The 26851-nt window shown below is 41.5% G+C and overlaps 1 protein-coding gene across 7 annotated transcripts in view; it reads right to left on the bottom strand.

Moving 5' to 3' along the window:
• KIZ (kizuna centrosomal protein) overlaps window positions 1-26645 on the bottom strand; it is an 87791-nt gene extending 61146 nt beyond the window's left edge. For 3 of the 7 annotated variants that reach the window (XM_070472232.1, XM_070472236.1, XM_070472234.1), the window contains exons 1-6: window positions 26216-26388; window positions 18571-18633; window positions 16677-16830; window positions 12060-12152; window positions 3127-3772; window positions 2435-2750 (exon numbers count right to left, since the gene is read on the bottom strand). In XM_070472232.1, coding sequence (XP_070328333.1) covers window positions 2435-2750; window positions 3127-3772; window positions 12060-12152; window positions 16677-16830; window positions 18571-18633; window positions 26216-26373 — 1430 coding nt within the window. In that variant the 5' untranslated portion in view covers window positions 26374-26388. Of the gene's footprint in view, window positions 1-2434; window positions 2751-3126; window positions 3773-12059; window positions 12153-16676; window positions 16831-18570; window positions 18634-26215; window positions 26389-26452 lie in introns of those variants that run through there. The other 4 variants (XM_020878397.2, XM_020878382.2, XM_070472233.1 and 1 more) reach the window with 4 other exon arrangements.
• Between the last annotated feature and the right edge of the window lie 206 nt (window positions 26646-26851).

The following is a 26851-nucleotide window of genomic DNA, read 5'->3' as shown; positions in this document are numbered from 1 at the left end:
TCTGTGAGAGAAGGCAGAGAAGCTTCTAAAGGTGGAAGCAAACCCAGTGTCCATCAACAGGTGAGTGGATAAACAGGATGTGGTTTATCCATACACTGGAATACAATTCAGTCATAAGACTAAAAGAAGTACTGAGACATGCTACAGTGTGGACCCACAGGGAAACCAAAGAACATGTGTGACTTGCTTTCTTGCGAGACTCATTCTATTGTGTGTCTACAGTATCTCCGAGGCATGCCTGAAGTCGTCATCATCAATCTCAGCAAATCGGAGGGTCTGGTTTCCTGTTCAACTCCTGCTGTCTTCCTTTGTCCCACCTCTTTACCTTTGTTAACTAAAATTCATTCTAGTAACTTTTCTCAGGCCCTCAACAGACACTAAAGTAAACTGAGAAGCTCTGACGTTAGGGTGGTATTCTGTAAATGTGAAGACACAGGATCAGATTAATAAATAACCCTCTGAGCAAAGGAGAAGAGCAAAGGCTGAGAGAAAGGAAGAGAGTGCAGGGTCTCGAGAGATGTGGGAAGTCTGCAAGGTAACCAGCACCACTTAAAACCACTGTAAGGAGAAAAATAAAACCACTGTCAACCTATGCTTGGGGAGGACTTTCACCACAGAAGATCAACAGGCTCAGATTTAATAACATGGACACAGAAAACCAGCATCACCAACTGATCTTTCATTCTGGGGGCATTCTATTATGATAAACCTTCAAAAATTCCTCCAATGCTTATTTTTCAACAATTTTTGGTAAAATATACCCCCAAATTTCAAGAAGATTGGTTTTAGGGTCATAAGAAACAGTCATTCATACAGAATAGGAGATAGAACATTCTTAATTCTACACTCATACTCAACCTATTCATTTCAAAAAAGGACCGAGTCCTGAGTAAGTCCACTACTCCTCCTACCAAAATACCAACTTGTGCAAGAACTGCTATAAAAAGAAGGTAAATACTACCTGAAATAGAAACATTCTCTTCTTAGTAATAAAGTTCCTAATGATGTAGTACATATTAGCCCATACCTCCTTAATGAGAGACAAATACCAATACTAGAAAAATCCACTGGGCTTGCCATAAAGCCCATCTCCCAAGGATGGGAACCACAATGGTTCTTCCATCTACAGCGCAAGTACTTTGTACTTGGGTGCTCTTAATAAATATTTCTTAAACATCAGTTTGAAGTCCATTAGACTATAAACTTTTCATTGTAAATAGGTAATGAGGGGTAAGAGGCAATATATTAAAAGCTACAATGGTACTTTAAAGAGAACATACATCCTCATGTGCAAGAAATCCACTTGGCTTTTCGCTGTTGCTGGGAATGCTGGAGAGCGAGTGATGGCATCACAGTGTCACATGTTCCAAGGTGGGATGGGGGCAGGGAGGCTGCATGGAGGGTTGGTCCCCACATCCTAGGTGTCATTCCTATTCGCCCGGCCTTGGCGTCCTCATTTATTTTTTAGGCCGCTCTGTGTGGCATGGGGATCTTGGTTCCCTGATCAGCAACTGAACTCAAGCCCCCTGTGTCGGGAGCATGGAGTCTTAACCACGGCACTGCCAGGGAAGTCCTAGTGTCCCATCTTAGATGGTGAGCTCTACTTCGGGAGCTTAGGTTTACTTGCTCCCTAAGCTTGTCTACTTAGGTTCCTTGTACCCCTAAGATATTTTGATGCTGTTAGTGCTACCCTTATTGTAGAACTGATTCTCAACATGTTGTTTTCATGTTTCTTATAACTCCACTATCTCCAATCAACAGTGAACCTGGGTTTCTTGCATTGTAGGCAGATTTCTTTACCATCTGAGGAGCTACCAGGGGAGCTCATACAAAAAAAAAATCGCATATGAATTTTTATGACTTGGATTTTATAAGTGCTCAAAATATATAACACTGACACTCCTCTTGAACCTTAAAGGCTCCAATGTCCTCACATTTACACTCAGAAAAGGAAAGCTGCCTTACATATATACTTATTAAAACTTATTAAGGCATATTTAATTGTATCACAAAAATGACACAAGGGAAAGGGATAGAAGGATTAAGCAAATTAATTAATTAGATACAAAGTTCTCAGTCTCAAAAATTGAATTCTCAAAAGTTTAAGTGTTTGTCACCTGTGTTACTGCAAGTCCAAAATGACTGGTTTTCTAAAAGAATGGTGCGTAAGAAGTAGAGGGAATTACTTATGAATTAACCAGGGATTCTTTAGATATCATTATAAACTGCCAGTCACCATGATTTCAATGATATTCAGACTTTTAAACCTATTTCATTAAAAAAAAAAAAAGAAACTAGCCCTTATCTAAAAGACTATGAGAATTAAGGAACTTACACACTTATAGCTGAGTGTTCAATAATATACTCCCAGTGGAATGGTCTCTCAAAATATCTGTAATTAAAACTGAAGAGTGAAAAAAAATGAATGACTTACTCCCTTGCTGGCAAGTTAGTGAAGGATTCATTTGGTGAATCAGGAGTGCCTGGGGCTTGCAAAATACAGTTAGGTTTTCTGGTGGATGGGGCATCTCTTTCTTGCTCAGAGTGGATTACATTTAAGGTCTCTGTTCCACCTTCTTGCTTCATCATGTCTCCCAGATTTGGCTGTGGTTCTGGACTCTTTAAAATCAGATCATCTTCGCTTACAGAAACTGTGAGGTCACTGCTGCTGCTCAAACTCTCCTCCTCCTGCTCTTCCTGGCTTTTTCTGAAGGGCTCCTGTGACTGTGGGTCCCCGCAAGGAAGGTGATCTGTAAAGGGGACATGAACAGATGGCCGATCACTGACTTCAGGGAGCTGGGAGAGGTAAGATACTCTACCTCCCAGAGCAGAACTACTCATCAGCTAGGAACACACAGAAATGATCCACAAGTAACTGTGGTGTTTTTAAAAGCCCATTAAAAATATTTTTAAAATATCACAGTGGGTTTAAAAATCAGAGAACCTGCTTACAAAGGTACTTCTATGAACATATTTAAGAATGCATTAGAATGGAATTCACTGGCACAGTCACTACTTTTGGAACAGATACGACAAGACAGTATTCTGTATTTTTAACACCCATCACCACCCAGAAAAACTAAATACTGACAAAAATCAGCAAACCATCTTAGCCTCTCACCCCACCTGAGGAAGCTTCCCCAGCAGGGGGCTTCTCTTGAGGACACTCATTTTCAGATGCACAGGATTCTGAGTCTGACAGCGGAGAGACTGGCGGTCTGGCTCTTTCTTCCTCGACTTCAATATGCTCCAGTGTCAGTATTTCTCCCTCTGATCTCTCTGATCTCCTGGAACTGTCATACTTTAAATCAGTGGTTCTGTTCTCTGGACTTAATCTCTCCTGTAACGGGGAATGGAGTTCGGCTGACTTTTTGCTTTCAGATAAATTACTCTTGCCCTGACGTGCGTTGCTTTCTATCTCGAAGCAATGAGTTTGTTCCTCCTCAGACAATGCGCTGGCTGTGACTGGCGTTTTCTCACCAATCTGAAGAGATGTCTTTCCATCTATTTTGTCAGACTTATTTAAGCACGGTGTGTCACCAGGAGTTTGTACTACACGGCTGTCTGTCACATCACTGCTCTGGGCTGTCTGCCAGTGTGAATGTGGGTCAGGAATTGAAAAGTTCTTTGTGGGTTGGGGAGATTTCTGCTCTGTAGTGAAATCTCCAATGCCTGAGAAAGCTGACATTTGGCGGCCCATAAAGATGGTTGCTGGTTGATATAGTCCTCTTGACATGGCTGTCCCTGAGTTAATTTCTGCCAGCATTACAACCTGCAGCCCCAAACAACGTAAGTAAGAGTTAAACATGCGGTCTGTGAACAATGAGGTTATTTAGGTTGTTTTCAGGAACAAAATGAGGTAAGGAAGCATGACCAATGAAATCAACACCTACCATGTTTTAGAAAACTCATTGTGTTTTGTTGTTGTTCAGTCACTATAGTCAAAGCTATGGTTCTCCCAGTAGTCATATACGGATGTGAGAGTTGGACCATAAGGGTTTCTAAGCATTAGTAATGAAATATCAGAAAAGGAAATTAACTATCCCATTCATAATTACATAAAAATACACAGGAATAAATATAATTAAGGAAGTGAAAGATTTCATGTTGAAAACTATAAAACTTTAAGGAAAAAAACTGGAAAAGACACAAATAAGTGGAAAGATAGTCTGTGCTCATGGATTAGAAGAATTAATATTGTTAAAAGGGCCATACTCCCCAAAGCAATCTACAGATTCAATGTAATCCTTATCAAAAAACTCCAGCAGAATTTTCACAGAATCAGAGCAATCTTAAAATTTCTGTGAAAACACAAAAGACCCAAAATAGCCAAAGCAATCTTGAGAAAGAAGAGCAAAGCTAGCGGCATCATGTGGTTTTATTTTGAAATATATTACAAAGCTGCAGTAATTAAAACAGTATGGTACTGCCATAAAAAAACAGACACATAGATCAATGGAATAGAATAGAGATCACAGAAATAAACCCATACATATGGTCATTAATTTACAACAAAGGAGCCAAGAATATACAATGGAAAAAGGACAATCTCATCAATAAATGGTGTTGAGAAAACTAGACAGCCACATGAAAAAAAATGAACCTAGATCATTAGCTAATACCACACAAAAATTAACTCAAAATGAATTAAAGACTTGAATGTTTTACAAAAAACATAAAACTTTTAGAAGAAAACACAGGTGGTAAGCTCTTTAATGTAAGTCCGTGGCAATGATTTTTGAATCTGACACCAAAAGCAGAAACAAACAAGAGAGACTACTTCAAACTAAAAAGCTTCTGAACAGCAAGGGAGACCATCAACAAAAAGGAAAACTATCGAATGGGAGGGAATATTTGCAAATGATATATTGATGAAAGTAAAGTCACTCAGTCATGTCTGATGCCTTGCAATCCCTTGGACTATACAGTTCATGGAATTCTCCAGGCCAGAATACTGGAGTGGGTAGCCACTGTCTTCTCTAGAGGATCTTCCTAACCCAGGGATAGAACCCAGGTCTCCTGCATTGTAGGTGGATTCTTTACCAGCGGAACCACCAGGAAGTCGATATATCGATAAGGGGCCAATATCCAAAATGTATAAAGAACTCATACAACTCAAGAGCAAACAAAATGGGCAGAAAAGTCCGAATAGACATTTTTGCAAAGAAGACATACAAATGGCCAACAAGCATAGGAAAACATGTTCAACTTCACTAATAATCAGGGAAAAGGAAATGAAAACCACAGTTAGATATCACCTTACACATGTTAAAATGGCTATTACTAAAAACAAGAAATAGCAAGTATTGGTGAGGATGCTGAGAAAAGGAAACCCCTGTGTACTGTTGGTGGGAATGTAACTGGTACAGCTACTATGAAAACAGTATGGAGATACCTCAAAAGGTAAAACTAGAACTACTATATGATCTAGCAATTCCAATAAAACAAAGGCACTAACTTGAAAAGATATCTGCACCCCCACATATACTGCAACATTATTCACAATAGCCAAGATATGGAAGCAATCTAAGAGTCCAATAATGGTTGAATGGGTAAAGAAGTGATACAAATATAAAATGGCATATTATTCAGCTATAAAAAAGGAAATCCTGTCATTTGCAACAATGTGAATAAACTTAGAGGCATTATGCTAAGTGAAATAAGTCATACAAATACTGTATAAAATCTCTTATGTGCGTGCACGCTCAGTTGCTAAGTTGCATCTGACTCTCTGCAACCCTATGGATTGTAGCCTGTCAGGCTCCTCTGTCCATGGGATTCTCCAGACAATACTGGAGTGGGCTGCCATGCCTTCCTCCAGGGGATCTTCTCAACCCAGGGATCAAACCTGCATCTCCTGCACGACAGGGGGATGTTTTTTTTTTTTTTTTTTACCACTGAGCCACCTGGAAAGCCCAATCTCTCTTACATTTGGATTAAAAAAACAAAAACAAATACAAATACAAACCAAGTTCACAGATACAGAGAACAGACTAATGGTTGCCAGAGGTGGAGGAGTGGGGAATAAAAGAAATGGTGAAAATTTTTTTAGTTTAAATAAACTGAAAGTATATGGAAAAACTTATAGCAAAGTAAATGAATATAACTGAAAAGACTTATTAATGAACAGAAGGTAACTTTTAAAACGAGGAGTTCATCTTTACTGAGCGAAGGGGGAAAGGCCACACTGATGGAGACAGCAGCAAATTTAGAACTACTGTAACAATGTCTCAGCTAATAATCACCAACTACAGTTTTTAAAGCAGGTGGACCTTGACCGTTATTGCACTTTGAAAAATATATTTACGTTATTCTGCATGTTTTGCAGAATGTGGAGGTAATCTTTATTTTTCTTATTATTTTTCCCCACAGATAAGGAAATTAGTATCATGATGAATGCAGAATAGAAAAATGGAGCTGTCAGACCTAATTTCCATCTTTTCACACAGTACTATTACTGCTCTTAGTTTCTATGTAAACAAGTCTTTAAGTCACAGTGAGACTTCCCCAAATCCCTTAATAAAAATTTACATATAACAATCCTGAAGGAATTCTTCCACTTTATTATGTGTCAGACTGCACTGTGTCCTTCCCTAAATTATTATGTTTAAGTCCTAACCTCCAATGTGACTGTATGTGGAGATAGGATTTCGAAGGAGATAATAAAGGTTATATGAGGTCTATCAATCCAGTAGACTGCTGTGCTTAGAAGAGGAACAGACCAGAGATCTGTCTGTCTCCACATACATGCACAGAGGAAAGGACACACAAGGACAGAGAGAGAAGACAGTCTGCAATTCAGAGCTTGCACCAGAAACCATCCCAGCTGGCACCTAGATCTCAGACGTCCAGCCCGTGACAAAACAGATTTGTTGTTCAAGCTACCCAGTCTGGGCTGTTTTGTTATGGCAGTCCAGGCAGACTGAGACTCCATGACAATGTGATTTTTAACTTTTCATTTTGCCACTGGGGTCGATGAGAGACTCAACCAAATTTTCACAACTGTACCCAAAAGGAGATGTTTCAGGCCACTAAATCCAATAGAGGTTGGAACTACCAAAATTTCAAAATGGGTCCATTAAATTCAGGCTTCAAAGGTACATCTTGTAAGTTTTTTGGTACTGTCATCACACTAAAATCATCTAATATGTGTTGTTACCACCAGGTGGCTTTCCTTTCCGTTTCCTAATTGGGAGGTACCTCTGGCCTCACTACAACAGGTGAGGGGTGTGACATTAGGACTCCTCAGTATGGCCAGCCCAGGGGAGCAGGAAGATGGCTGACCATGGTGACAGAAGGATCAGTGGACAGGTGCCAGGCACTTATCAGGTATCAAGCCAACTTCTATCAGTTACTTTTTGAACCCTTGCAACAACGGTTTTTGTTATACACACTCCAGGAAGACTTAGCAAGGGCAGACAATTTGCTCTTGGTCACAGGATTCAAACCCAGATACAAGGACTCCATAGCCCATCCGTTATGCCACAACACTCAAAACTGAGTTAAACTCAAACTGGGTTACATAATAACACAAGAATTCCACATAATGACCCTGAAGTGTATGTCTAATTTCTCACTCTACTTCAACCTGTACAGAATCCCATTTCACCTGATCCAGCTGGACTATTCCAGCAGCAAGGGAGACCATCTCAGTTTCTCCTATGCTTAGGTGAAAATGTGACATCTAAATGGATAACTGAATTATTTTGCACCATGTGACGAGGCTGCTTTTATTCGACTAGGGATTTCTCCTAACTTTTGAAGAGCATTTCACCCAGACTACCTTAGAAGGCAGTGGCAGCAAGATGGCTAATAAGATGGACATGGTCTGAGTTTGAACTTGGGCTCCTGCAAGCAGAGCAGTCTTTGGCAAGTCAGCCAACTTCTCTGAGCCTTCCTCTAAAATGAGGGTAACAATAGTATCTACTTCCAGAACTGTCGACAGGATTAAATGAGTTGATGAATATAAAGTGCTTACTGCAGGCCTTGACAAAATAGATGTGCAGTGACTGTTCCCTGTTCTTACTATTAGGATTAGAAGCGGAAATAACAACCTGCACAGCCATTTTCTATGTGACTCTGGCAGGGACGTTTCCAACAGTGGGAGTGGAACTCCTCAACCAGCCTGCAGCCCTGTGATGAAATTCTCTCGTCCTTTACATCCTTCAGCCCTGGTAGGGTATAATTTTTCTGTGAAATACCCAGTTCACTTCTGCTTTTAGGGGCATATATTTTACAGTGTTAACAGTTTAGAAACTTCAGAAACCCCACCTCAAAGTTGATGCTCTCATTCACAAATGCCATCTCCACCTCTCCTGGGTACATATGTTTTGATGTGTTTTTAGGCACATGTCCTAGTTACTGCTGATACATAATAAAACTGGGCAAGGAGAAGAACATGCCTAGAGACCAATGGTATTAGAGTCTACCCCAAAGTAAAAAAATGACAATGTATAATAGAGCAGGATGACTATACGATAGTAAAATTTGTAAGGATTCAAACTAGGACCTGAACTTTGTCTTTCCTGTTAATTAACAACGAGTGTTTACTTAGTGGATTAATACTAGAAACAAGAGTGGGGGATGAACAGACCAATCACTACTGAAGAGAACACATGACCGACTCTGAAGAGCAGCCACTGGATGCACAGACACACTGGGTGCCCTATTATAAAACCAAGCCAAAGTTCTACCCTAAAAAACAGACACTATCTGATCATTCTCCTTAGTAGAGCATCCAAGTTACTGCTTTTGGTTGAAAGGTGCACAACCACTTTTTAAAGATATCCTTCTGTAACTCAGAATTATCACGAATTTGAAAGCTCCTTTCCCCTTCATTGGTGTTTTCCATCTCAATGGCCACCTCAACTCAGGGTTCCTGGTTCATTCCTTGCATCTGAACAAAGCCTGGTTTCCTCACTCCATGAGCTCCTTCCCCCAGGGCACCTGCCAGCCCCGCCTTCCTCTACCTCTGATGGTATCGCTCTGCACCTCAGTGCTTTCTCCACCTGCCCCACTGCGCACGTGCACACACACTGATTCGGGGGTGGCGCGGGATCTCAATCACTGAGCCTGGACTGGAGTTCCACGATGGTCCTTTCCAAGCTCATCTTCTCCCACTTCCTCTAAGAACATTGGCCCTTAGCCAGTCTGACAGCTGCCCACCAGGCTTTCAGCTTCCACTCCCTCATTCACAACACGTCCAGAATGGAGAATGTCTATCACATCCCAGGTGACTGGAACCTGCACCATCCTTCACGTCAGCTCACATGCTACCTCCTCTCCAGGCTGCAGAGGACGCACTGCAGAGGAAATGAATCCTTTTTCTCCATCGAGCTGGCCCTCAGCACACACTACCCCGGGCCTGGGAAAGAACAGCACTTTGCGGGGAACACCTGGAGGGCAAGCATTGTGGCATTCCTAGAGGGACCTGCTGTGGCTTCTCAAACAGAGCACTCACTCAACAAGGATCCACTGAATTCAACCACGGGGCTCAGGTCAGTCCCTGGAGACCAGTGCTCCAGGCACAGAGACTAACTCATATGATGCTGAAAGAAGAGGTGCACAGGTTTCCAATGAAAGATAAAACACACTCCCAAATGATAAGGAATTGTTCTAGTTTAGTATTTAGTAAGTATTAACTACTTTGGAAACAATGACAGACTTTATTTTTTTGGACTCCAAAATCACTGCAGATGGTGACTGCAGCCATGAAATTAAAAGACGCTTGCTCCTTGGAAGAAAAGTTATGACCAACCTAGACAGCATATTAAAAAGCAGAGATATTACTTTGCCAACAAAGGTCTCTCTAGTCAAAGATATGGTTTTTCCAGTAGTCACGTATGGATGTGAGAGCTGGACTATAAAGAAAGCAGAACACTGAAGAATTGATGCTTCTGAACTGTGGTGTTGGAGAAGACTCTTGAGAGTCCCTTGGACTGCATGGAGATCCAACCAGTCGGTCCTAAAGGAAATCATCCCTGAATATTCATATGAAGAACTGAAGCTGAAGCTGAAATTCTAATACTTTGGCTACCTGATGCGTAGAACTGACTCATCTGAAAAGACCCTGATGCTGGGAAAGACTGATGGCAGGAGAAGGGGACGACAGAGGATGAGATGTTTGCATGGCATCACCGACTCAATGGACATGAGTTTGAGTAGGCTCCAGGAGTTGGTGATGAACAGGGAAGCCTGGCATGCTGTAGTCCATGGCGTCGCAAAGAGTCAGACACGACTGAGTGACTGAACTGAACTGAACTAACTGAACTACTGTGGGATTTTGCTGCAATGTCTTTACCTTTTAATTGATGGAACATCAATGGGAAATTGAAAAAGGAAACCTGTAAATGTCTCAAAGTGTTACCTAATTGATTCTTACATACCGCCAAGAGTCAAAGCTTTTAAGGAGGTAACTTTCCAGTAAAAAGGAAACACTTCTAATTATTCTATATAACATGTTAGGGGGTTGGCTACTATATGTCTCTTGCCCTAATGTTAAACATGACTGAAAAGGAAACTGTATAACTATATGTATAACTATATGTAAGGTAAGGAATCAGTAGTACAAATAGAAAAAAAAAAAGCCTCCTGTTTTGCTTAAGTACCATCGACACCGCCATACTAACACTATGACTGTCAGGAGCAGCACAGAAAGAACAAACTGGATTATAGATTTAAAAACACGCCAATTATTTCACGACCAAATGTCAAACAGAAAGACTGTCTGAATGGCTCAGAAGTCTATCACATCACACCACATTTGGTGTACATCTAATGGCAGAGAAGTCATTTACCATTAAAGGCCTTTTCATATAGGTCAAGGTTGCTGGGGCTTGGTGTTTTGTATCTTACAGTTTAAAGAATGCTCTAAATTCTAGGTTTTTTAACTTTTTAATCTTTGGGAAGGAAAACTAAAACTTTCTATAAACTCAGATTAATGCCTGCTAATGCACAGAAGAAAAAGAAAAACTAAAACCTTGCTCCTACTATAAAAACAAAATAGTGTGGCCTCTGTTTCTTTTCTGATAAGAGTCTTAAATACCAAACAGTTAACTGCATAATAACATTTACTGGCAGCCAGGCAGCCTGCTTAGCAGATATATAAAGCAGGTAAAAGGAGAAAAAGTTAATTTCTTGGCTGAATGATTCCATCGGTAGCTATAGGGCAAACCTGAAAGTCTTTTAGTAAAGTAGCAGTTGATTCTTCTATCAATCTGTAGCACACATACTCTTCCAAGGAAAGCATTAAATATGAAAATCATATCCCGTTATCATCTGTTTCCAGCTTTCAGCCCAGGAAGCTTTTCTTAATGAATGCTGCAGCCTAAGGAGCAAGCACGCTGTTGGCTTCTCTGAATAATGGAGTGATGCTCCCGGTTTTGCTTATTACAATATCGACTTGCTGAGGGGGTTTCACACATAGTCACAAGTGACTACTCTTGCCAGCATGCTCCAAGTTATTACAAGATGTTTTTAGACATTTCATCTAAAAGAGCTTTACTGCTTTTAGTGAAGAAAACATCTATGGTCTTGAACAGAATCATTTATATGGAGATAGGGAGGAGGATTAGAAGCCTGCATTATGGCAGATACATAGCAGAATTTATTTAAGTATTCCTTGCCGTTCTTTTTTGTCTGCTGCTGAGATATGCAATCCTTTCCTTCCACTTTATCTATGAAAAGGTTAAAATGTACAAAATTATGTATACAAAGAAAAGCAGCAAAATGCCTATTTTGTTTACCACTCATTTAAAACATTTCTGGAATGAAGAAAAAAGCAGCTACAAAGCATTATAAAAACACAATTTCATCTGCTAACAACACTGAGGTTTTCTTTGGGATCTATCTCTTTTGCAGCCATGGTGACCGCCTTTCAGCAAGTTTAATTGAATTATACACTAAAGCAATACTCTATAAGCAAATGTCTTTAAATAATCACTTAGAGTGTAATCAAAAAAATCTTTATAATAAGATGATTATATTTTAAAAAGTATCTTAAAAGAAGAACACTCCAAAAATCCTCTGTTAACAGAAAGTTTCTCATTTTAAATTACTACCTTTTCTTTGTCTTCATCTTTCAGTTCACCTTTTTTTCCCAGGCTATCTTTTGGGAATAGCTGCATCTTCTTAATTTGAGTCTCAAATTCAATCTAAAAATAAACAAAGTTTGATTTTGTGGAGGATAGTATTACAACCAACACCTGTCTAAATTTTTCAGTCTTTACAACATAAAAGGAACAGTGAAGAGACAGTAGAAGCTGATACAGCTGAGAAATTCAGTGTATCTTAGAAACTACACAATTTCACAAACAACACATATCAAGAGCTGAATTCTGTAAAATGTTATATATTTTAAATAAAATAACACTGATGGAAGTTTTACTCAGCCTTTCATTAATTCAGGAAATAAAATCTTGATGATATTAAGCTATCATGAAAATGCAGTTATTTTATCATGAAAGTAACACATTAGATGTTCTCTGAAAAGTTCTGTCCTTAAAAAGGGAAAAAAGAAAGCAATCCTAATGATTTCTTATCTGAATGATATCTACATAGTATCCTAGTCCTACTTGTCACAGCCAGGGGTGCATTATTTGCTATACCATCAACTGGAAACACATGCCATTTCTTAGGAATACACATGCACTGTGGACATCTGTGATCAGCACTGCAGGCATCAGGTTTGTTCTGGCCCTAATAACTTAAAGATGTCAGCATCACTGTCACGCTCTAACTGATGAAAGTAACTCCATTATGAAGTGATTTTTCCTTAAAAGCAAGGCATAAAAAGCATTTTGATTCATATGTTAGTAATTAAAGCCTTAAAAAGTCCTTGACTCTGGTCATCACAGATAATTTTCCATCGCAGAACATTTTCCAAATGAGGCAGTGATGCTCTGCAATTAGAAACACACCTATGAGATAATAAAATTAGAAAACTGTTTTCTCAGTTCTCAGTCTAAATACAAAATGGGCCCAAGTTTTTGTTTTGATACTCAAAAACTGAACAGACAATAATAACCAAAATTGACTTGTCTCCCTCAAAATATCTTAAAAGGTATTACATGATGCCCCATTTTTAGTAACAAGTTAAGCAGGGACTTCTTATTTCTCTATCACAGTGCTATTAACACAATAGATGGCAGTAATGATATAAAGAGATACCTAATTAAATCAAAGTTTCATAAGGCCACTAAAAATGACAAAATAAGCCAAGAAAAGATAAAGAAATAAGGCAATTAAGAACATACAATTTACTTCTCTCTGCTCTGTATCTACTCTTTTGAACTCAACAGATATTTGATTTTTAAGCCCAAGAGCTTTAAGCAGGCATCCTCTACAAATGCCAAAAGAAAATATCTTTAAAAAGAGATGAGGGGTGGTTTACAAAATAAACACCCCAAAATAAAGAGGTTTTACTAAATAATAAGTCTTAAGCAAAAACTCTTTCTTCCTATGGCTTACAAATGTTTTCTTATGCTCAAGGATTTCAGGGGGAGGAGACACAGGACCAGATGGGGACTTCCTCCCCGACCCTTCGGGCCTTCCCTGAACCCTGACATGCCAGCCCTGTGCCTGGCACTTGAATGTAGGAGGCTAAAGTGGAGGCTGGCAATGCTCCTCATATGACCCTGGAAGCTTTCTGGGTGCTCCTAGGTTCCAGCACCCCTGTCTCTGTGCTGAAGGCTCCTTAGCCCCTGGGGAGACTGCTCTGTCCACAGGAGCACATGGGTAATGAAACCCCACCCTCTGTACCCCTCCCCCATCAGCCCTAAACCAGTGATGCTTAGCAGCCCGGAGATGCATCTCCCAAATGCTCTGAAACACTTGGTGGGGCGTCCCTGTGGGATAAATCTCCATGTGCTGACTGGAGCTGACTTAACACCCCGTTTCGGTCACCCGTCCTTGCTTGTCTCAGCTACCCACCTGCAGCATCTTTGCACTCCCCATGCAAGCCACTTACAGCCAGACCCTGTCTTAGGATCAGCTTCAGAGAAAAGCCAAACAGACAAGACTTGAGGAAAAATGCTCCAAATGACAAGCTGCCAAGGTGGGGAGTTGGGATGGAGGGGGAGGATGAAGGGGGCAGGAAGGGGAGGGGGGGGGCATGTCTTCACAGCACCGCTGATTCTCTGGTTTACATTCATGAACTGAGCCTTAAGCACTCTACCTGAATACTGAGAGGGGAAAACCTGAACAGCTGTAGTTAAGACTATTAGTTGAGCACAGCCAGCCTCCAGATCTTGGTTTCTAAGTAACCCTCTGCACTCAAAGTGGTACAGAGCTGCACAGTGAGCTGTACTCAGAACTCCTCAGATAAGAGCCTAATTCCACATCTGAGGTAGGGAGGTAGAAGTAAACCTGGAATATCCTGTCAAAAGGACGGGAAAATGTGAACAGCAAAAGAATAATTACAGTAACTGATAATGTAATGATGAAATAAAAATTCACAAGCCCACAGTGAATTGTGGGAGGGAGAAGGAGGAGGAAAGGAAGGTCTTCAAGAAATGCCAGCTAACAAAGGTATTGATAGAAGATAAAATCAAATTAGAAACATTTCACAACTTCCACTATAACTGATTCAGGCATCATTAATGGATCCTAAAACCACTAGGCAAAAGGCTGCTGAGGAACAAGGTATTTCCAAGATGCCAAGCCACCACTCCACAGATGATTTACTGATTTTCAAAGGGGAGAAAGGTACCTTATGATAGATAGAGAGACCCAGAAAGTACTATATTAACCAAGACATCAAATTCAGCCTCGCTCAAGCAGGACCACCCGACATCACAGCTCATGTACCCCCTGACTGGATACCTCCTGACTGGTGTATATAACTTCAGCCATGACTATTTAAATTTAACTAACACCAAAACTCAGTCCTCAGTGTCCCAAGCTACATTTTTTTTTTCCCAAGCTACATTTTAAGCGCTCAACAACCATGTATGGCTAGTGGCAACTGTTATCAGACAACATCTATAGAGAGAAAGTTCCCATCACCACAAAGCTCTACTGGGAGGTGCTAGTCTAGGCTGAGTTTCTAGTTCACAGGAAATACAGGGAACACTACACAAGTTAAACGACACCACAAAGAAATAACAAGTCAAATTCAGAATGTAAGTCATTCTACAAACAACTGGCCTGCCTTTTTCAAAAAGCCAGTATCATCTGGAAAAAAACAAAAAAGGAAGAGTGGTAGGAGACCAAATTAGATTAACAGATTAAAAAAGACACAATAACAAATGTAACATGTGGACCTTGGTTGGCTCCTGGTCTGGAAAACCAAACTTTTGAAGGGAACTGCAGAAACTAAAATATCAACTGAATATTAAATATTATAGAATCATTAGTAATCTTCTTAGATGTGATAATGGTATAATTATGGAGGAGACTATCCTTGTTTGGGGAAAATCCACACTCAAGTATTTAGGGGAGAAATGTCATGGCTTCTGCAGCTTACTTTCAATGGCTCAGGAATAAATACACATACACAGACACAGGTCAAGCAAATATAGCAAAATATTTATAACTGTTGTAAATATTTATATTTATAACTGGGTAGATCACAAGATGTCAGTCCATTTAGGTTGCTATAGTAAAACAGCACTGGTTGGGTGGCTCATAAACAATTGGAATTGTTTATGATTTGTGGAGGCTGGAAGCCAAGATCAAGGTGGCCTGCTGGAGAGAGCCCCCGTCCTGGTTCAGAGCTACCATCTTCTCACTGTGTCCTCACAGGTGGAATGGGCCGGGAGTGCCCTGGAGACTCTGTTATGAGGCACTAATCCCATTCACGAGAGCCCCACCCTTGTGACTTAAGCACCTCACAAAGACCCCACCCACTAATAATACACTTTTGTGGGGTTAGGATTTCAACATATGAATTTGGGCAGGGGGACACAAATGTTCAGACCATAGTATGAATGTTTATTATAATAATCTTTTCCTGTGTACTTAAACTTCTATAATACAAGGCTAGGGGGAAAGTTTGAGAGGGAAAAAAAAGAAGGGAGTGCTGAAGCCAACTTCTCCTGTAACTGGTAAGCAGGTCAGTTAAGTCAGGTAAAAGCCCTGAGCAGCACAAATGGTGAGAAATGAGGCCTCGCCCTTCACACTTGGCACGGTTTGTCAAGCAGCCCAAGGGAGTGGGGAGCCAGGGTGAGAGAGGGCAGGGACGGGGAGGCTATTCTGACTCTCAGAGTCGATGGACATGAGGACCAAGTCCTTGGACCAGTTCTCCCCCTCAGTTTCTCCTGACACCTGGCCTGCCCAGAACAGAGGGGCCCACGCCAGAGAAAAAGAACCCTCTGAAGGAGGCACCAGTCTCTGCAAAATATCCTGATGATGCAAAGAGACACCAGGTACCAGGTGAGGGGCCAGGTATGGCTAGTGGTTATGCCTATTTAAGTTAACCACTTGTGTAGTATAACAAATTACAGACATTCCAGTTACTCATAAAGCAGAAATTTGAGAACACGCAATTTCAACTTGTCTGATCAAAATGTGGCCATATGGTAATTAATTCCCAGAAAAAACTGACAGTTAATCTTCTGGATAAACAACCTAACATTAGTGACTGTCACAGATATGAAACATTGCTCACCATTCCCAACCTTAGCAAAAAAGGACAAAAAAACCCAAAAACATAAACAAAAAACATTACAAAACACCACCTTCAGTTGTTGCACCTTCTCTAAACTTGCGGTAATGTCAGCTTGGATCCGCTCGAACTGTTTTAAACATTCTTGGTTTCGAATACGAGCCTTCTTTTCTGATTCACATATTTCCTTCAGGTATTTCTTTAGCTTTATATACTTCAGCTTAGCTCTAGAAAAGTAAAAGCAGATTTTTAAACAATGGAGTTACACTTGGAGAAATCTAAGGATTTTCTTTAACAAAATTGTTAATGAGACAGTGTATTCTAAGATATTTTACCCAATGCTGCAGCCTAAAGGACAGAAGGTATATGCATCTTTAGAGAGGAAATTAATGCAACATCACTGAGGTATCACCTCTAGGCATAACTTTCCTGAGAAATGGATACAAGACCACAGTACACCACTTACACATAAAGACTTACATGGATTTCTTTCTCAAAATTAAGTGTGGTGTCAACAGCAGGGTCTATGTGGCCTTGTGCAGGTGAACAGCCCATCAGCATTCTTTTATGTGACAGCTTCAAAACTACTTGCTCATATAGAAATAGAATCAAACTATACACTATAACCCATAAACATTAAAAAAATTTTAGAAATTTAAAATGCTCCAAATATCATTCAGATATTTTAAATTTTTATTAGAAATTGCAATAATGCACTGTATTATGAAAATATTTTATAACAGCATATGGACTGTAACTCTGCTCAAATTGTGAAGAAATGTTTCAGTTCAGTTCACTCACTCAGTTGTGTCTGATTCTTTGCGACCCCATGGATTGCAGCACGCCAAGCCTCCCTGTCCATCACCAACTCTCGGAGCCTACTCAAACTCGTGTCCATCAAGTCCACCCAACCATCTCACCCTCCGTTGTCCTGCCTTCAATATTTCTCAGCATCAGGGTCTTTTCAAATGAGTCAGTTCTCCGCATCAGGTGACCACAGTATTGGAGTTTCAGCTTCAGCATCAGTCCTTCCAATGAATATTCAGGGATGATTTCCTTTAGGACCAACTGGTTGGATCTCCATGCAGTCCAAGGGACTCTCAAGAGTCTTATCCAACACCACAATTCAAAAGCGTCAATTCTTCAACATTCTGCTTTCTTTACAGTCCAACTCTCACATCCACATATAGGACTACTGGAAAAACCATAGCTTTGACTAGATGAACCTTTGTTGGCAAAGTAGTGTTTCTGCTTTTTAATATACTGTCTAGGTTGGTCATAGCTTTTCTTCCAAGGAGCAAGTGTCTTTTAATTTCATGACTGCAGTCACCATCTGCAGTGATTTTGGAGCCCCCCAAAATAAAGAAATGTTTGGAAACTCCAAAATGAAATGCCACATAATCCTGCCTACCATTTTGTTGAAAGGTCAGCTATAATAATTATGCCTTAATCATTTACAGATTCACTATGTTTAAATTGTGATCAAAAAAGATAAGACTATAATGTGTATAATTTTTAAGATATTTAAGCAAAATAGATTCCTGAAATTACAGAAATACCAAATAATGAAAATATACTTTTTAAAATCTATTTTAATCAAATTTATTCTTAGACTTGATAGTGATTATACTAAATTGCAGTGTTTACTTGAAACATTTATACATTAGAAATAGGAATGGTAACAGAACTACAACTGCAGTATTTGTAACATATATTAGGGTTAAATTTTGATTGTTATTTAGTTGCTAAGTCATGTCCGACTCTTTACGACCCCATGGACTGTAGCCTGCCAGGCTCCTCTGTCCATAGGATTTTCCAGGCAAGAATACTGGAATGGGTTACCATTTCCTTCTCCATGGTACCTTCCCAATACAGGGATCAAACCCGGGTCTCCTGCATTGCAGGCAGATTCTTTACCATCTGAGCCAAGCAAACTGGTCTTAAAATTTTCTGCTGTCATATCTTACCTGAATGCATCAGACTGATGATATTCATAAAGTTTCCTTTCCAGGTCCAATCTCTTCTTTTCACTATAATAAAGAAATATTTTATGAATAAATTACACTGATCAGTAACAGGCAGTCAAATTTAGAACGTGATCTCCTTTTTGAAAATGCTTCTCTGGTCTGAAGTGAAAAGAAAGTGAAAGTCGCTCAGTAGTGTCTGACTCTTTGTGATCCCATGGACTGTAGCCTGCCAGGTGCCTTTGTCTATGGAATTCTCCAGGCAAGAATACTCAAATGGATAGCCATTCCCTTCTCCAAGGGATCCTCCCAACCCAGGGGTTGAACCCAGGCATCCCACATTGCAGGCAGATTCTTTATAGTTTGAACTGCCAGGGGAGCCCAAGAATACTGTAGTGGGTAGCCTATCCCTTCTCCAGAGGATCTTCCTGACAAGCTGAGCTACTAGGGAAACCCTCTCTGGTCTAAGAAGCAGAAAATGCCAGCTGCATTTGAAACTCAAGACACAAAAGAACTTAGCAGTCATGAGGGAAGTCAAAAAGCAGAAAGGACACCAGTACGAAGCAAAAAGAACAAGCTTTTCGAAGTAAATGTGGAAATGCAGTGAGAAAAGCCTGGAAAGCAGGTTCATTCACTCCAAAAGTATTATTTCTTGAGTGCCTTCATGAGCCAGGCTCTGCTTTAGTCCTAGGGATTGACTTGGTGAATGAGCCAACTAAGGCTCCTATCCTAAGGCAGTGACATTCAAGAGTTAAGGACAGACAACAGACAAGATAAACATGTAAAATACAACATGGCCAGCATCTCTGAGAGCTACGAAGATTCCGTCAGGTCTAGACATGAGGCTACCCTAAATCCATCCTGGACTGCAGGTTGGGGGCTCATTCTGCTTTCCACCAGACAGGCCTGGGCAGGGCCTCATGGCTGAGTCAGGAAGGGGTCTCTGAGAAGCAGACCTGCCTCACTCACGTTTAGGGGAGACCAGGTCCCTGACACCACGACTGTAATTTGAGGGCGTTTCCTTGTATAACCTGGAAACACCATCATGACTGCTCACTGACTGCCATTCCCAGGAGCTACGCCACACAGGCGTCTGAGCCTGTGATGAGTGCTGGCAGGAAGCTGGAGGACAGAGTGGGCATGCCCACCTGCACACCCGGCCTGGTGAAAAGCAGGGGAAATTGGGCAGCAGAAATGGTGGCAGTGGTCAAAACCCAGTGGCTGGAGGGGAAAACCGCTGGACAGGAAGCCATTCCAGCCTCAAAAAGAGCCCTGAGGAGGTTCAACCGCAGACTCTGCTCACTGACCACCAGAGTAACAGCTTCAGCTGAAGCCACGCGGCTAATTTAGGCTAACAGTAACTAAGGCTGAAAAAGAATCATATGATGTCTTAAAAAAAAAAGACTGTGAATCAAAGACAAGGATTCCGGCAAAGGAAGGGCTCAGTGGCTTCCTGTGGGAAAGGGCTGAGGCACGGTCACTTGGGAGCCCTTGATTGCTAGTTTCTATTTTCCTTCAGTCATTTTTTTCCCTTAAACCCCCCAAAGGTTATACTGTTAGCTCTATTATAAGTAAATTTCTCTGCTCAGTGTAATCTAGAATGAAAACCACCATTTAGCCAAAATCCTTTTAAAGGGAAAATGATGTCCAAAATCCAAACACGTAATCTCTGATGGTGGAATACAACCCATTCCTTACCTGGGAAGTAACTATGTTTAAAAAAGAAAAAAAAAATTGTAGAATCACAAATTTTTAAACTAGTAGCTTCAAACAGATCTTTACTTTCTCATTACTAAGAGTGAACTTGGAATAAATATGGCAATAACGACTTCCATGTTAGAAATTTTTATTCCCCGTCTAAGATTTCACTATCAGTATGATAACAAGGAGTGGCTGACTGGACAGTGTAAGCAATCTGACACTAAATGACAAGGGCAGAAGATCCTTAAACATGGCTATGACTTTTGTCCCTGATGTCCTGCTTCAGGCCTGTGGTGCTCCTGCCAGGATAGCGTGATCATTGTCTGTTTGCGAGGAACCATCAGACAGGCCCAGGGGATGAGAGGTGTATCCTATGAAACTGCGAGGAACACGAAAGACAGGTCAAGACAGAGGAATGAGTCCAGACTGGGAGAGGCTGGCTACTGCTGCTAAGTCACTTCAGTTGTGTCCAACTCTGTACAACCCCATAGATGGCAGCCCACCAGGCTCCTCCGTCCACGGGATTTTCCAGGCAAGAGTACTGGAGTGGGTTGCCATTGCCTTCTCCAGGAGAGGTTGGAGAGACACATTAACACAGGTTCACAGATGGAATCCTGGACCAGGAAAAAAATGGTGTTAGGACAGCTGCTGAAATCTGATTGGGGTCTGTGGATTGGTGTATCAATGTTAGTTTCCTGACAAGAAGGGTTATATGGTAATCGTGTCAGGGGCATCACATATCTGCAGTTTTCAAATGGTTTGGACAAGTCTCGTGCTTTTAGACAGGCAGACAGACAAATAGAAAGGGGGAAAGAAAATGTAATAACATGTTAAGAGCTGAGGGATCTGGGTGAGGGGAATATTAGAGGTCTTTGTCCAATACCTGCAACTTTTCTGTAAGATTGACCTTCTTTTAAAATAATTAAAAAAATTCACCTATGACCTCACATGGAAAAGGACTATATTCTTTATGGAAATCCATCACCTCTCAAACAACCAGTTCTTTTCAATAAAGAATGTAAAACTTCCTTGTTTGTACTCTATCTTCACTACCCACAGACATCCACTGGTCACACTTCTCTACTGTAACACTTCAAAAACTGAAAAATCACAGTCAAACACCTCTTGGCCTTCTAATTCCAGACAAAATGATGCCGATTTCATTAACTCTTCCTCACAGGCTCATTTTTCTAAACACATCCACACGGCAGCACCCCTGACACTGACTTTCCTATCTGTTCTTCTAAATCTAAGACTTAAGATATTTACCCCAACAAAAAAGCCAAAGAAAGGCTTATTGGGAGAATCATCTTGCAATTCCTACACCTTAAATCTCTATTTCAAAATCTTTAAATACCCAGCCCTGGGATGTATATTCACAGGTCCCAGTTTCCATCACCTCATCCCAGACCTGGACCTTTTGAAGTTTTACACACCTTGGTGGTCCTCAAAGCATAGCCACGAGCTTTAGTTTTCTCCTTATAAGCCACTTGTAATTCTGTTTTCAGCTTTACTCAACAAATATCTTAGCATCAATTTCTAGACTATTATGGTATCACATTCTGAATCAATACTGGCACTGAAAAAATGGGCTGGTTAATAGCCTTTCAAAGGGATGTTTTCATAGGATTCCAAGAGTTGATTCCACATTCATGTTGCTACCCTGCTTGTGGCACTAGATACACTGTAACAAATCACTGTATTAGGCTCTTTTAGATTCAGTGACTGGCTTTCATCACAATGCGGAGAAAACACCTTATACAAAAAGGAAAAAATTCAGAATATGAAATTACATCTCTATGTGACAACAGCTAAGACAATGTGGGTTAGAAATACACCACTTATGAAGTGAACTGCCAGGAATTGGCAATGGACAGGGAGGCCTGGCATGCTGTAGTCCATGGGGTCACAAAGAGTTGGACACGACTGAGCAACTGAACTGAACTAAACTGCAATGACCCACCACTAAGAGGACTGAGAAAAGGCAAGTTGTTTTTCTCTCCCATCCCCAGGACATTTCCAGACTGACAAACCAGCTGTGACTACCTGGGGTTGCAGACATCAAAATGACTCCAGTTTTAGGAGACAAAGGTCCTTATGGTCACTGGGATTGGTCAAACAAACAGGTACATCCAAACACTCAAACAGGATACAGACAATAATATTCATTGCTCATTGCTTTGCAAAACTAACAGCTTTCAACTTTCTTTTACTTTAAGACTCACTGCTCTCAGTTCAGTTCAGCTGCTCAATCACGTCTGACACTGGCGACCCCATGGACTGCAAAACAACAGGCCTCCCTGTCCATTGCCAACTCTAGGAGTTTACTCAAACTCATGTCCATTGAGTCAGTGATGCCATCCAACCATCTCATCCCCTGTTGTTCCCTTCTCCTCCAGCCTTCAATCTTTCCCAGCATCAGGTCTTTTCAAATGAGGCAGTTCTTCACATCAGGTGGCCAAAGTATTGGGGTTTCAGCTTCAGTATCAGTCCTTCCAATGAATAATGATTTCCTTTAGGACTGACTAGTTGGATCTCCTTGCAGTCCAAGAGACTCTCAAGAGTCTTCTCCAACACCACAGTTCAAAAGCATCAATTCTTCAGTGCTCAGCTTTCTCGGTCCAACTCTCACATCCATACATGACTACTGGAAAAACCACAGCTTTGACTAAACGGACCTTTGTTGGCAAAGTAATGTCTCTCCTTTTTAATATGCTGTCTAGGTTGGTCAAAACTTTTCTTACGAGGAGCAAGCATCTTTTAATCTCATGGCTGCAGTCACTATCTGCAGTGATTTTGGAACACACAAAAATAAAGTCTGTCACTGTTTCCACTGTTCCCCCATCTATTTGCCATGAAGTGATGGGACCAGATGCCATGATCTTAGTTTTCTGAATGTTGAGTTTTAAGCCAACTTCTTCACTCTCCTTTTCACTTTCATCAAGAGACTCTTTAGGTCTTCTTCACTTTCTGCCATAAGGGTGGTGTCATCTGCATATGTGAGTTATTGATATTTTCCCCGGCAATCTTGATTCCAGCTTGTGCTTCATCCAGCCGAGCATTTCGCATGATGTACTCTGCATATAAGTTAAATAAGCAGGGTGACAATATACAGCCTTGACATACTCCTTTACCAGTTTGGAACCAGTCTGTTGTTCCATGTCCAGTTCTAACTGTTGCTTCCTGATCTGCATACAGATTACTCAGGAGGCAGGTCAGGTGGTCTGGTATTCCCATCTCTTGAAGAATTTTCCACAGTTTGTTGTGGTCCACACAGTCAAGGCTTTGGTGTAGTCAATGAAACAGATGTTTTTCTGGAACTCTCTTGCTTTTTTGATGATCTGACAGATGTTGGCAATTTGATCTCTGGTTCCTCTGCCTTTTCTAAATTCAGCTTGAACATCTGGAAGTTCACAGTTCACGTACTGTTGAAATCTGGCTTGGAGGATTTTGAGCATCACTCTACTAGTGTGTGAGATGAATGCAACTGTGCGGTAGTTTGAGCATTCTTTGGCACTGCCTTTCTTTGGGACTGGAATGAAAATCGACTTTTTCCAATCTTGTGGCCACTGCTAAGTTTTCCAAGTTTGCTGGCATATTGAGTGCAGCACTTTTACAGCATCATCTTTTAGGATTTAAAATAGCTCAACTGGAATTCCATCACCTTCACTGGCTTTGTTCGTACTGATGCTTCCTAAGGCCTGCTTGACTTCACATTCCAGGATGTCTGGCTCCAGGCTGGTGATCACACCACTGTGATTATATGGGTCATGAAGATCTTTTTTGTATACTTCTTCTGTGTATTCCTGCCACCTCTTCTTAATGTCTTCTGCTTCTGTTAGACAAAACAGAATCTCACTGCTCTACTAGACAAAAAAAATCCCTGGCCTTACTTTACCTCAAGCCCCCTATCTCTGGTGATGAACATGTCAGAGAAGCTGAATGACCAGCTCAAGATCACAAAACTGTTCCTGGATTAGAACCTTGGTTTCTACATTTCTCTTGCAGTTTTCTCTGTATCCAAAGTTATTTGCCTCTGTGTTTATTACCTATGCATTAGAGTTAGTTAGGGACTTTTAAAATGAAAAATGAACACACACAGTAACAGATTTGTACTGACTCAAAAATGAAAATAACCTCCAAAGGCAGAACCATGAATAGGCTATAAAGCTTGACTCAGATTCCTGATATAATTTCAACAGCCTCACCTTGCTTAACAGTGAAAGCATTAAGTGTTAAACATAAAGTGAGTAATAAACATTGCACAGTTATTATACCATAAGGACTGTAAACAGCCAGGTGTTTTGAGCACAGGAAACACGAATGATAACTCACAATTAACTTTGTCTTTTTTTTTTTTTTAATGCTACCATTCAAACTAGTAACATTTTAAAATTAGAGCCTGGGTTAAGGGGGACTTTCCTGGTGGTCCAATGGTTAAGACTCTGCACTTCCAATGCAGGGGTTGCAGGTTTGATCCCTGGTCAGGGAACTAAGATCCCACTTGCCACATGGTAAGACCAAAATTTTAAAATAAAATAAAAATAAAACTAGAACATGGGTTAAGAGATACAAATAACTTAAGGCCTGGGGTAAGGAAGCCACTCTTTTAACAGAATAGAGTCAATGAGCCCTTTAAGTGTACGATGCACAGAGCAATGTTTTGTCCCTTAATTATCAGGTGTGTGCATTTAATACCATTTTTGAAATATCACAATGCCAGTTTTCCTGACTGACTGGAAAATGGTCATTATTTAATGGTAAATGAGTGGCTACTCAGTTCTACATAACACATTCACAACTCTTGGACACTAGCTGGTTGACTTTGGACATGAGCTGGGGGACACTAGCTGGCTGACACTTCTACTCATTCAATAAACATGTATCCACTTCCTCTGCCATTTCAGGTACTCTAACATGAACTGAAGGTCCAGCTCTATGTGGTTCCTGTCCTCCTGGAATTCCCAGTGTAGGCAGGATACAAGTCACTTGATGCATTACCTAGAAGTCTCAAAGAATGTGCATAAATCAGGAATTGGTTGATTCATACTTGGCACAGGGAAGGCACTGCAAGAAGTGATTTTTTTTTTTAAATTTGGAGGAGAGGTGAGTGGGTGGGTGAGCAGTAGTATGTCAGAAAGAAAACAGGAGGTAGAAAAGGATTAAGAGTTAAACAAAATTAATAATAAATTAAAAGGTGAGGAAGATTAAGGAGGCCTGTTGCAGATGCTCTATAAACAATCTGACAGGAATTGAATTTAGCATAGGATGAATACAATTCCTTTTCAAAACCAGTAACTTCTACCTTTATCTTACATGTAACTATTGTCATTTCAGAATCATCATGGTGTGCAGCACCCCTCTTCAGTAAAATAACTCATAACTTTTAATCACTCATTAAAGGTGCTATTTATCAAGAGATCCAAAAATCTATTTCCTTTCTTGTCGACTAATGAGATTTCCAACTCCAATTAACTTAGCAGCTAAATAATAGCTTCAACAACCAATCTTTTATGTAGATATTTGTAGCAAATTGCTTTGTAATTTTCTCTCTTTACAGTGATCAAGCGGTTTTCAGTGGTTCTCATCTTTTCATGTCTTAAGCAAGGTATCACGAACCATCTGAAAGCTAGGACTTCTCCCGCTGGAAATCTGGCCCTGTAAAAGTCTCGTGCTTTTAAACGGGGCACATGTTTTTAACACACACATACACACATATACACACACACACACACACTCCCGCCTGCGTGTTTTTGACACACACACACACACACACACACACTCCCGCCTGCGTGTTTTTGACACACACACACACACACACACACTCACTCACTCCCGCCTGCGTTCTTGGGCCTCTCATCACCGAGGCAGCGCTGCTGTCAGGGTGGGATGACAACCTGAAGGGCCGGGGAGGGGGCGTGTGGAAGGAGACCAGAGAAACTCACACGCTTTGATTGAGAGTGACAGGCAGGAGACTCCGGCTCTCACTTCTGAGCGTATCCAGGGACATTCCCGCGGGGGACCTCCCACGGGGCGGGAGGTGTCTCCGGTAAACTCCGTCCTCCGGGAGTTCGGGGGACAGGGCGGGTCTGGACTCCGGCCCATGGGAACCGTGGTCGGGGGTGGGGCTCCCGCGGACCCTCCGGCCGGGCGACTCCCCGCCCCCGCCCCAGCTAGGCCGTACCTGTCCCGCAGCCCTTGCTGGAGGCGGGCCACCCGCTCGTAGTAGTCGGGGCTCGGCAACGCGGAGGCCCAGAGCATCTCACCGCCGCGGCCGCTCGTCTCCGCCATGGGACAGTTGGGGTCCTGGTTGTCCCAGGCGACGGCCCCAACATGCACCGCGGGCCGATACGGCGCCCCGACGCCGCGCAGGGGGCGGGGCGCGGCTCCGTGGAGGGGCGGGGCAGAGGCCATGAGGGGCGGGGCGCGGCGCCGTGGGGGGTGGAGCAAACAGCCTCGGGGGCGGGATGCCATGGAGGGGCGGGATGCCATGAAGGGGCGGGGCAGACGGCCAAGAGGGGCGGGGCGCGGAGCTGTGGAGGGCGGGGCACACTCCTCAGGGTCGGGACGCCATGCAGGGGCG

Source organism: Odocoileus virginianus, chromosome 9, assembly GCF_023699985.2.
Source record: "Odocoileus virginianus isolate 20LAN1187 ecotype Illinois chromosome 9, Ovbor_1.2, whole genome shotgun sequence".
Classification (NCBI taxonomy): domain Eukaryota; kingdom Metazoa; phylum Chordata; class Mammalia; order Artiodactyla; family Cervidae; genus Odocoileus; species Odocoileus virginianus.
Note: the sequence above shows the minus strand (reverse complement) of the source record. Positions and strands in the feature narration are given on the sequence as shown.